The 13,496-nt window shown below is 33.9% G+C and overlaps 1 protein-coding gene across 6 annotated transcripts in view; it reads left to right on the top strand.

Annotated features, from left to right (window-relative positions):
• LOC149539611 (varicose-related protein-like) overlaps positions 1-13,496 on the top strand; it is a 195,239-nt gene that overhangs the window by 57,959 nt on the left and 123,784 nt on the right. For all 6 annotated transcript variants that reach the window (XM_089800837.1, XM_089800840.1, XM_089800839.1 and 3 more), the window contains exon 2: positions 692-1,191. In XM_089800837.1, coding sequence (XP_089656963.1) covers positions 892-1,191 — 300 coding nt within the window. In that variant the 5' untranslated portion in view covers positions 692-891. The remainder of the gene's footprint in view (positions 1-691; positions 1,192-13,496) is intronic.

Here is a 13,496-nt window from a genome sequence, read left to right as displayed (position 1 = left end):
AAGCTTAAAAGTCAAAACCAATCTTAAAGTTTTCAAGCAATGTCATAGCTGTTTCTATGTACCAACTCAGACACTGCAATGTGGTGATTTGTATATATATATATATATATATATATATATATATATATATATATATATATATATATATATATATATATATATATATATATATATATATATATGTATATTTCAGGCCCTAAGAATTATAACATGGACCCTGTCAATTCTGAGATTTTACTTGAATTAAATTTACATTTTTCTGTCCAGCCTGGGGAATTCATATACAGAACAGATTTGTCCTTTACATATTTTAACAAAGGCTTCTCATGGATGCATCAAAAACTTATATAGATTTATGCATTTAACATATAAAGCTATATACATGCATTTAACATGTAAAATAAAATCAAACCGAAGATCTATTTGTCACAAAAAAACTTAAAAACCAGTCTTTAAATTTTCGTGAAATGTTATATCTTTTTCATGTACCAACCTGGACACTGCATTGTTAAAATTTATCCTTACTTCGATCATAAATGTTCAGATTTTCATCATATGAAGTAGATACTTCTAAAGTGATAAAAATAAGAGCAAAATGAATAACAGAATGGATGCAGAGGTATCCTTTTTCTATTAATTTGTTTATGTTTACACATGCATACTAATATTTTAGGTGCTTGTATTACTGTAGTTATCTATCTGGCTAGAAATTCAACAGCATCAAGCATTATCTGTCGTTTCCTTGGACAGACATCTCAGTTTCTACAGCCCGCTCTATTTTTTTCATAATAACTTTGTGGAACATCCATGGTTAATGGGTTTCAGCGTCAGTGAAATGGTTTCTTCTCGAATTCAAATTCCACACATTTCTTATCGGCATTATGCAAGCTTATGAAGCTACCAATTCAATATTGCTCATCTGAGAATATGTCAGGAAGCAAGAGTCCCAAAGGTTGTTATCTTTCAGGAGAGCATGTGGTGTATTATGTTGATGACTGGCTTCCTGTACAAGTCAGTTCAGAACTGGTACTTTTTCCAAGTAAAGTTTTACAGCATCAAGATCAAACTTTAAAGATTGGGAGTCAAATATCAGCAAATAAGCAATATATTGGCTATTGCATTCAATCAGGGACAATTTGCATCTATAGTAGGAAAACAGGACAACACTGCCTTCTTCAAGGGCATCAACAGGTTTTTATTTCTATTTGCTTTTTCTTTGCAACGAAATACTGATATTTTTACTCTTTTGAAGGTCTAAGCAGTAGCACTTGTGGATTTAATACTAAATAAGTCATGTATATTGAGTGTTTGCAATGCATGTACCCTAAATAAGCTCCTAAAAATTTCAAATTTTTACATACATTGTGTGTGCACCTCCTAGATTACCTTGTGTACTTTATTTTTTTGATTCAGTCCTAGGTTGAAAATTCATTTTCATCAAATCATTTGTATGATATTCTAAGTATGGTTGAACTCTTTTCCAATTATATGATGATTTGTCTTGATTTGGATTATCCATTTCTGTAGTTGGCATTGAGAAAAGTAATTTAGATTTTAACTCTTTGAGGAAAGTAGATCAACATGAAGTTGCTAGAGAATTTTAAACTGTAGGTTCAGCACTCTGTAAGAATACTGTATTTGTGCCTGTTAAGGTTTGAGGATTGCTGCAAATGAACTAAGCACTGCCTATTTGGTATGTGTTCTCCTAAGGCAGTGACCTCTTGTACTTATATTAAAACTATGAGCCAAAGGGACATGTCTGTTCCTTATAATATAATTAATATATTACCATTTATTATTTAATTATATAATATCTCACAAAATTATTGATTATTTAGTTTATATACACACACACACACACACAAACACACACTGTCGCACATATATATACACTTTAGTCTCATAGTTTATCCAACTGAAGTTACCAAACATCAACACTCCCTCTTAGCTAAGGAGGATAAACACATGATAATATTACCCCATTGGTAATATTATGAATGACAATTTTCAAGGATATATTTGATCAGAAGATATCCACCATTTTGATATCACATTTGATATCATGAGTATAGCTCTCCAGAATATCAACATATGATATTCACCAAATACTCTGAGTAATGGCCTGCAGAACATCAACATATGATATTCACCAATTACTCAATGAGGTAATGGCTTGTAGAGTATCAACACATGATATTCGCCAAGTACCTATTATATTTCTATACAAACAACTCATAGACTATCAAGTGAATGACATTTGACACTTGTTGATTTACAAGATACAATCCATCATGATATGTTTCAACATTTACATAAAATGTATATCATGACTTAAGTTACTATAAGATTGTCAGCTTCCAATAATTTCTGCAAATACAAGTGATAATCATTTGGCATTTGTCACTTCCTCATGATGTACACAAGGAGTAGGCCCATTAAAATCATATAGTCACACATACGGAGTTTCAAACTCCCTCTGAATGTCAATCATTTGAGCTCCTCAACCAAAGTTGCCTTTGAAGAAGTGTCAGACTTCCTTTCAATCTGATATCAATCTCCCTTTCCTTGCAAGAACATTCTTAGAGGAAAAGATCAAGGCAAATAACTCTTACAGTACATATTGAAAATAAATAAGAGACTAATATAATTCTCAATAAAATATAGATAAAAATATACTTTGAACATTTATGCATATATTCAATCTTCTATATATATACTTTAATATATAATTTCAACATATGATTTGCTTACCTAGCCATTCATACAAGAACAACCTCAACTCTACACTAACACGTAGCTATTCATATAGAACTAAGCATAGTTCCTACACTAGCACTATAGAAATTTTAATTAATTAATCTCATCTATAGAATTATATTTCTATCTTATTGTTGGGTGGATATTTTGCAACTGACAGTTTTGGGTTAAATCCAGTCACAAAATAGGATGACCAGCCACAGTATAATGCCCCGCCCGAAGATCCTTGGAACAAGTATAAAACATGCACTGAATAATGTTTTTTTAAATAGATAAGTTACTTAACAACAACATGAAGTAACCCAGTGCAAGAGTGAAACATCTTAAACAAGTAATAAGAATAGGGAACACGGCTAAGATCACATGTTCACTACACTAGTGGAAGTCTTACAAACACTTCCAAAGATCCCCAAGCACCAAAAGATAACACAAACCATGAGAATACCCAAATGAACTCCGGATGACATCGACAGATTCAAAGAGGGAATACAAAACTAATAGTCCCAAACAAGATATCCTTTTTAACCCAAAAAACAAGTTCCTAATATGGTTATACATACAAGTCCATTTCCAACTAACCATGGCATAATTAAAAATTACAAACAGAGACCAACAACGGCCACACATAGGATGAGGGCTCAAAGTTACAACCACTCATCTACTAAACACCATGTTGGAAGATAAATGCAGGATCCTGAAATTTGGCCAAGTCTGAAATCCTGAAGCCCCGAGATTTCTTAGATTCTTTATCTTAACTCTGAGAAGTCTGAAACCTATCTCAAACGAATCATCGCATATATTAAAATATATCTTAAGCATAAGGGATTACTTAAATGATATATTTTAAACTCCATAGAAAGACTGTTTTGAATTGGAAAGGTGTGAAATCCAACAAGGTGTCCAAAACCAACTTTCAAACTTTCCTTGGCCAAGCCTAGATGAGCCCTGTTTCTCGCGCGGGGAAGTGCACCAAAGCACGTGAGAAACTACCCTCTCGCACGAAGGAATACCTAGCCTAGCCACCAAACTCACAGAACTAGTGTCAAGGCTCGCGCGAGGAAGTGCAAAGAACCATGTGAAGAAGTGCAAAGAGCTACGCGAGGAAACACAGAAAGCTACGCGAGGAAATGCAAAAAGCCATGCAAAATTTAACACTCTCGTGTGAGGAATCACAACAGCAAGAAAGGAAATCTAAAGATGAAAAGAAAGGTAAAACTATTCCTCCATATCGGGGAGTACCAGATCCACAAATCGAGGCTTAGATACTCGAACACCATAACAGAAAGATGGAAACTACATCTAGCCACTTGAAAACATAGCAGTAAAGGAAATGAACAGAAAGCAACATCGCAATAAACGAACATAACAAAACTCATGCGCAGTTCCTTCCAACCATAATAGCATCATGAGACCTTGAAGGTCCTAGCCATCCCCCGTGTGTAACATCCCAAACTGCCAACTAGATAGTCGAAGATGTCTTATGAGGACGTCACTAATAAAGCATAATAAAATCATAAGAATAGGAAATCCAACATGGTAATTCAATAAGCAATAGATAATCCAACTAAGAAAATCACAACATCTAGTCATATGCTAAACATCATAATATAGGAATGCGTCAAATAAACTAACATCATCTAAACATGATATCCAAGCATTCCAATGTAAGCATAAATCACAAGAAAGCATACTCCGGAACCCATAGTACCAAGTGAACATCTAGCAATCGTCGCACTGGAATAATAAACCGTCTCTATATAACGGTCCGTAGTAGTGGTATAGGTAGCTACGTCTCCCAAACACGTGGAACCCATAGGTCCACTTTTGCCGTGCTGATGGAGATAATGAACCAACTACAAACACACATAACAAACGTGTCCATGGCTATCACTCACGCCAGATAGTAAAGAGGATTGTAACCAAGATCATTAGACAATGCAAATACAATAGGTCCTGGTTAGACACTTTATGGGTCAACTATGCAGGGACTCTAATGGAGTGTCACTACTTGCCATTGGGTAGCGCAAGTACTTCGAACTTTCGGTCAATTCCCTTGAGAGGCCAAACTCGGAAAGTATCTTTAATCAACTCCCATAGGATGCCATATATTGTGCCTTCAATCAACTCCCTCAGGAGGCTAGGTATTTTAAGATCTTACCTTTCATTAAGTTTTAGTACCCATTTATTGATTTAATTATCACTTGTTAGAACCTCAAGCAAAATAACACTCAACTGAATACAAGCTCGAGAGTACGGATTCTGCATGAATCCCAATGAACAGTAAAACCATACATCACGAACTCACTCAACTAGCCTCAATCCAGGAGTACAGATTCTACACCAATACCAATGATTGCAACAAAACCAAACATTATGAACTCACTCAACTGACCTCAATTTGGGAATATGGATTCTACACGAATTTGAATGATGCAACAAAACCAAACATCATGCACTTACTCAACTGGCCTCAATCCAGGAGTATGGATTCCACACAAATCCTAGTGTCCATGAAATAATAACAAGGTTCGAAAGAAACCATAACAATAGGTATAAAATCACTCAACCGAACACAATGTTGAGAGTATGGATGCAGCATGCATTCCAATGCAAACATAAAGATGCAACAATGGTCGGATTGACGTCCTACGGATAATCTAAATCCACGACCAACACTATGGCAAGAAAATCTGAAAAAATTGGGCAGCACGAAAATCGAGGCGAAAAACCTGAAAATTCAAAAACTTAAAAATTAAAACCCATTTGGTCTTACGGCGCAAAAAGCCACAAATATCAAATAAAAACTAGGTTTGGAGTTCGATGCAAAAATGACCAGCATAATGGTGCAAAACCCTAAACTCTCATCTTAGAAAAATGCTCATACCCACCCAACTAGGTAGAGCTAGCATACAAAAATGGAGGGGAACACTAGTTCTTAGCCTCCTAACAAACGGCTACCAAAAACAAAAGTAGAAATGGAGCTGGAACAATAAAACGAGAGCCCTACCTCGCAACCAAAAGGGCAAAACGAGAATCTGAACCATAAAATAAGAATCTCGCAAAAGTAGCCGAAAATCGCGGCAATCCAAGGTCTCCCTGAGCTGGATCCAACGAGACCAATCTCGCACGATCCCACGCCCCTAGTTCCCACAATGAACAAAACAATAATTCCTAATGAAGAGGATTTTGGGTTTTACTCTTGAACTTTCTAATTCAAAAGTGAGAAGTGAGGAATTAAATTTCTTTTTGGATACATTTTCACTTTTCGAGTGAATAATGGATTAGGGTAACCAACCAGGTAACCTAGTTAAACCTTGAATCAACCCAAACGAGAACAGGCTATTCCAAGTAATTGAAATTCATCTATGGCAAGTTGCCAAAAATTAATATTAAATAAAATAAAGCCCGAAACCCCAAAATCACAGAATTTTCTAAACAACTTTCGCGACAAATACGAACCTCTAAATGCACAGACAAATTCACAGGTCTAGTCACATAATGCAAATGAGTTCGGATTTAATCAAATCACCGAAAGGTTTAATTTAAACATTTAAAATAAGATACGTTGACCATACAGGGATGACATTGGTAAATATGAATAGCTGAATCACTAACTCCATATGCCATTGCCAGGATTATAAATCCTGCACACTAAACAACACGATCAACTACAATTGCATATAATAATATAGCCGAAGCGATAAACGCATTAAATCACCTAATTTAACCATTTATTTAATTGTATTGAAATAATCCATTTACATCATTCACTCACATAAAACATCACAAAAGGATGACTTACATAAATCCATTGGGAGAGGCACTACACACAGCGTGTGAGACGGAGTCTCTCCTACCTCAAAGGGAAGGCTCCCCCTTCTCATTGTTCCTTGGATCAACTCAAGGTAAGCAAGAAGTTGAGAGATTTTTTAAGGGGTGTTACTAATATTCTTTCCTCTTAGTTTTCAGGAAAGAATCTACTTACCCGTGGAGAGTAATGGGCAAGATGAAATCTCAAACTACACTTCTATCTAAAGTTGTAAATGGTGATACTGATAAATCAACACTAACTCAAAGGCTAGCTGAAAGCGTACTAGTTTGGTGCTAAGTCTTATTTTAAACTATTCTATAAGAATAACCTCTACCATTGGGGCACAAAGAATTCTAGAAATAGGGAATTCTAACTATTTTTCGTGAATTTGAGATGGTAATACAAGCTATAGTCAAAACTCCTAGTCTATGTATTGTCACAACCAGGCCCAGTCAAAGCTTCGGCTCCGATTGCTTCTCAAATCACTATGCTCTATTATTGAACACACAATAATAACATGAATTGAAGACAATAGGCACAAATTACAATCAAAGATTCTAATTTGCTCTATCACACTTGCTTCTAGTCAAAGCTTCGAATCCAGTTACTTCTTTTATTCACTTTTCTCCCAAATTTGTACTACACAATCAAAGTTATGCTTGCACAAGTTTGACAAAGCTTTCTTCTATCCAACAAACGATGATTTTTCCAATGACGGAGCACTCTTTTATATAGGCAAAGGAGTTGAGAAAAAGATGGAGAAAAAAGTGGGAACAGCTCAACCAACTTTGACCTAGTCTAACTAAAAGAGAAATTATTGGGTTACATGCAACTGCACATGCAACTCGCATTACATGTAATTATACATTTTCATGTAATGCATCCTCTTCAACTACAAACATGAAAGAAGAAGAAGAAAGACATAAGAGAACTGAAACAATCCTAGGGATTGTTTTGAAGGACCTTGTACTTGGCGATGCAATCTCAGATGATCACAGGACCAGGAGTTCCTGTATTTTGTGTCATTGCATTCACCTTGATAACCATGGTCTTGTGTCTTTTGATAGCCTTTGACTCTCTTTGATGAATTGTCCTCTTTCATTTGAAAACTTGATGTGATCAAACTTTTCTCGCTCAAGTTGTTGTGAATTTTCCTTTGTAGATTGACACATTTTGGAATTTTTGACACTTTGAAAACCTTCTTGATGGCGTCTGAATGTAAACTCGGAATAAATTTCCATTAGCACCTTTAATATTTTTTTGAAACAAAGTGCCTTATGCATTCCGACACGAACTCAGGTTGAAGATCAAATGAATTATTCCGTTTTGAAAATCAAAACATGCCTTCTTGATGGGAAAGCATATGTATTTGGATGGAAAATGGTAGGTGAAGTGAGAGTGAAAGGAGATGGATATGCTTTAAGACATGAAGGTGGAACAAATGGGAATGTGTGTGAAAGAAGGCTCTTAACTTTTAAAAAGTGACTTGGGCTTTCAAGATGTCATTGCATGGAAAGTGGATTACGTGTATATGCAACATGTAATGAGAATCGAAAAGTGAGATGATATGCGAATGTGGATGGAGGATGAGATGAAATGCTTTATGACATGGAATAATATAATTACATGTATTTTGTTCATGAAGTGCAAGTGCATATGGAAAGAATAAATGCAATGTGCTTTGAGGCGAACTGAGATTTTATAGACGTCTTTGAGGAAAGGTGAATTCCAAGTACACGAGAAAACATGCACATGAAATTTTTTAACCTTTTAAAAAGTGACTTTTAGTTAAAAGCGGGTTTCAAGATGCAATTACATGTAAAAGACTTTTCATGTAATCTTGACATGCGATTGGGTTTGGAAAGTAAGGAGTGAAAATGGAAATGGTGAATGCGATTACATGTACGTGCAGATGATGGATGAAAATACATGTAATCGTATGTGAGGAATGAGATGTGAAGTATTATGACATAGAAAGATGGAAATAGAATGAAATGATGCTCTTGCATGAAATGGAAGCTGAAGTGAAATGAAACATGCTCAAGTTCTTTCCCCTTCTTTAAAATGAAGAAAAACCAAAATGTAAACAAGCAAACACAAAAACAATCACAAGAGAAAAACGTACCTTTGGCAAAAGAATCAAACACGTCAATAAGAAAGCCACTTCAACATGCAAATTTAAATTTGGATTTTGGGAAAAAAAACCAAAAACATGAAAATTAACCATTTCATCATTTTTAAAGGGAAAATGCACTTTTCATATCATCTAAATTAACAATTGTGAAGCATCAAGCCAAAACATGCATAAAATCAGCAAGATAAGCATGAATTAAATTAGCAAGAACGAAAATATCCACTTACTTGATGATTGTGTGCCAAAATAGCAAGTTTTATAGACTTGAAGACCAATTCTCCCTCAAATTTGGATTTTCAAATAACTTTTTGACTTCTTCTGTACTTGCATGTAATGGACATTCTATGGTCGAAATTGACATGAGAATGCCATAAAGGTAGTCTCCAAAGACAATAGCATGCATTAAAACTAAAAAAGACCCCTCTTGATCAAAGATATGTGCTGGAAAAACAATTTTTTGAGTTTTTTGAACAAAACAACTTTTTGATGCAAAAATATGGGCCTTTTTTGCAAAAACGTTGTCAAAAAATGCATGTTTTTGAGTTATTTTTGTCTTGAGAATGCAAAAACAACTTTCCCAAATGCATATACAATGATGAAAACTCCAAAACGACCCCGTATTTGGCCAAAACATGAATTTTGAAGGCCCAAATCTGGGTGTTTTTGTCCAAAACGTGGCTCCAAATGAGGCTGAAACAAACCGTGTTTAGCATGAATGAGGTTGCCAAATGCATGAGGATGCAAAAATGCCTCTTGAGAGAGATTTCAAGTCAATTATGGAAGAATCTAAGAGAAATCACCAAAAACGGGTTATTGGAGGCCAAAGTCATGAATTTTTTTACAAATAGGTGTTGGAAAAGCAAATGCATGAAGCTGAATGCAAAACAAACGTTTTTTTGTGTGATTGCATGTTTTAAATATGCACAAGAGACCCAAATACACCTTTTAGAGGCCATTGCATGTTTTGAAAACATGTAATGGGCTCTTTGAAGGCAAAAACACACCTTTTTGGTGCATATACATGTTTTGAAAACATGCTTTTTGCCCAAAAACGGGTTTTGGGGACGCATTTACATGTCTTTGGTGCAAAGCACACCTTTTGGATGCAAATACATATTTAAGTTACTTGCATATGCAACTCAAGGCAAAAACTCACATTTTAGATGCATTTTTAGCTCAACTTTTTGATGTCATTGCACATTTAAGTTGAGTTTACATGTAATTGCATAAAAAATGTTTGCTTTTAAGATGTCATTGCACATTTAAGTTGAGTTTACATGCAATTGCATAGAAAAGGTCTACTTTTTGGGATGTAATTGCATATTTAAGTGACCAATTTAAGCACATGTCAATTTAATTTTGATAAAATATTACTTAAGTGGGACATAAAATTATATTTACATTATCATATTAATAATACGTGTAAATATTATTCAATAAGTAATATTTACGAGAGCATTTGATTTAAATATCTAAAATTAAACTGAACTACATAGTTAATAAAGTCACTTAAGTGAAAAATTAAAAAGTAACATAAAGTGCACTATAGTTACTTTAAGTGAAAATTTAAATGATAAAGTAACTTAAAAACGTAACATAAAGTGAATTTAAGTTATATTTTTTCAAAAAGTGAATGTCAGACTAAAAATATAAGATGATATTTTTAATTTGTCCAATTACATCAAAAAGGTCCACCTTTTAGGCACCCTAAATTGGTCATATCTTTTGATTGTGAACTCCAATCAAGCCCTAAAATAGATCAAATCAAAGGGAAAACCAAAAGCAATGACTTGAGTAAAACCAAACGACTAAAAACCAACAAACACACATTCAAAAACGAGAAAAAAGGATTTTGAAGGCTCAAAAAAAGCATAGGCTCGACAAATAGAAAAATGAAAAAGATTTGACGAAAGCCTCAGTAAAAACATTCATTATCTTAATTGGAGTTGATTGGTTGATCAATACGAACCAATTAAATAAAGAATTAAACTTAGAGAAATGCAAAACTAAGTTGAAAAAGTTTCATATTGAAACCTGCATTTTGTGGTGACAACACTTACTATACATCAATTTTACATTTAATAATATTAGATGATCAAATCTTATCATAAATATCAAATCTCATTATATATGTTTTCATATTTATTTACATGCCATATATATTAACATATTAATGATATAAAAAACATAAATAATATAATCCACAATAATATGAAAGGAAAATTTAAATCACATGTGCTTACCTTTAAGGGATCGGTACCCTAAGGTCCTTTGCAATCCCTTGATATGTCTTTAACATCAAGAATGTCTCCCCTCAATGTTTGATCCTTTTCATTGCACGTCACCCAGGGTCTTCACCATTGACATATGCTAATCCTATTTCAGTTTCTAAGGCCATACCTATAACAAATCTGACTCCATATATATGGTAAGTGCCATTTAGTAATGTTTGGCCGCTTCATTCGATTATGCTTTGGGTGCGCTCGATAAAGGGTATTTCAAAACAATATTCATTCACTATGTCTTTTTTTGTTTTCCTATTCGATCCTTATGTCTTTGTACTAACATCATACTTTCTACTTATCTCTCTAATTGTTTCTTTTGGTGTTTTAATAACCTTATTTTAGGGTTTTAAAATCTTTGCACATATTACCATTCGCACACTCAACCATAGGATTATGTAGCTTGTGAGACTACAATTTCAATAAACACAAGGAGGGTATCTAAAGTTAGATCTGCAAAAAATAGGAGGAAAATGCAACTGATGATGCCTCCAACACTAGCAAAGGACAAGCACATCTACAACATATGCATCGTGCTCGTCTTCGCAGCCGTACTCTTCATTGTCCTACATGTTATTACTTGTATTCCTCTTTGTCATACTTTTACAGATCACTGCCACTAAATCTAAGATTAAGCTCAAGAGCCTATGTAAATGACTGTGTCCTTTGTCGCTCTTACTTGGAGGGTCCTTCGCTCTTACTTGAAGGATCCCTAGTACCCATGATTGGTACTTTGGTAGTGGTGTTTCCATGGGAGGCTTCCCTTAATTGCCTGCACTAACGGTTCCTTGATTTCTTCAATTTCCACGATGACAACAATGTTTTTGTTTTATGTGTGAATTTCTCACTAAGTTTGGCAATGTTTTTGTTATATGTGTGAATTGCTGCATATGAATATTGCTCGTCCAAATACCATTCATCAACTCTTTTTTTAATATCTATTCTTACATTTGCAATTGGTTCTAATACCATGTTAAGGTTTGAGGATCGCTGCAAATGTACTAAGCACAACCTATTTGGTATGTGTTTTCCAATGGCAGTGACCTCTTGTATTTATATTAATAATAAGAGGCAAGAAGAGACATGTTCCTTCATGGGACATGTCTGTTCATTATAATATAATTAATATAATAACAATTATTATTTAACTATATAGTTTCTCATAGAATAATTGATTATATATATATCACACGCATGTATACATCTGCACTTTAGTCTCATAGTTTATCCAATTGGAGCTACCAAACATCAATAGTGGCAACACGTGGAAGGATAAACCTATTAGACTCTCTCTCTCTCTCTCTCTCTCTCTCTCTCTCTATATATATATATATATATATATATATATATATATATATATATATATATATATATATATATATATATATATATATAGGAAATTAATATAATAATGATTCATGAAAATTATAATTTTATATATATTCATATAACTAATTTCAATTGTCATTATATAAATGAATAGACAAGGACATGTATCTTCTTGGTTTATTCTCAATATAAAATACAAGAGATCGCTGCCTTTGGAAAATACATACCTCACAAGAAGTGCAATTACATTTGCAGCGATCCTCATAAAATAACAAAATCTAAATACCAATCACAACTTGTAGTCTAGAATACTCTAGTCAGATTCCATTTGAATAATTAGAGATTAGAATAATGGGAATGGTGGAGACTCAAAATACCTACATAAATTACTTTAATAGTCATTCCCTAGACAATTAGTAAATGAGTCTAATAATCTTGAGACAGAGCATTCATAAGGGTTAACTTGCATGAATAATGTAGCTTCATATAAAGAGATATATCCTATTTGGAATGATCACAATTGTGTGTTCCACCAACTACTTAAGTGCAAAAATCTACAAAAGAAAAATATAATTAAACAACCAGCATCCTATAAAAGAGAAAATAACTTGGATCATATTTGTGCTCCAGTAGTAATAAAGCATAAAGAAAATAAATTTCACTTCTTGTGCTAGACAGAAATCCAACATTTATTTTGCAATTTCCTAGAAAAACCATGTCTGAAAAGTATGGTGAAATAAGACACAAAGATGTATTTCTTGCTCATTATGCTGTGGTAATCTGTTTCTTCTTAGACTCTAGAAAGCAAGAAAAATGTCTTCATCTAGGACACAATTTCAACTTTTGAAGGGAAACTCTGCAAATTCAAAGTAAACTTTGTTACTTAATATTAAGTGCCCTGAAAAATATATAAAATTTCATTGGTAAAGAAAACAATAACCTTCAACAATTGTACATTATTCCTAATTCACATATTTAAAGTTTCAAACATGAAATGATACCATTGTTCCATGACTCTCCATGAGTTGGGCAAGTATCTCGGGTCCGCGAGTCGGGTCAGCCTTGCCGAGTCCATGGTCCAGGTCAGCGAGCTGGGTAAGCCTTGCTAGTTTCAATATATAATAGCAAAAGGGTGAAGGTAAGGGTAAATCTTCATAAAAGTTTCAAGGGTTTTGTCGCTTTG

The sequence above is a fragment of the Cupressus sempervirens genome, chromosome 9 (assembly GCF_028749045.1).
Source record: "Cupressus sempervirens isolate cs-2001-9-10 chromosome 9, ASM2874904v1, whole genome shotgun sequence".
Taxonomy (NCBI): Eukaryota; Viridiplantae; Streptophyta; class Pinopsida; order Cupressales; family Cupressaceae; genus Cupressus; species Cupressus sempervirens.
This window is presented reverse-complemented; position numbering and strand designations above follow the sequence as displayed.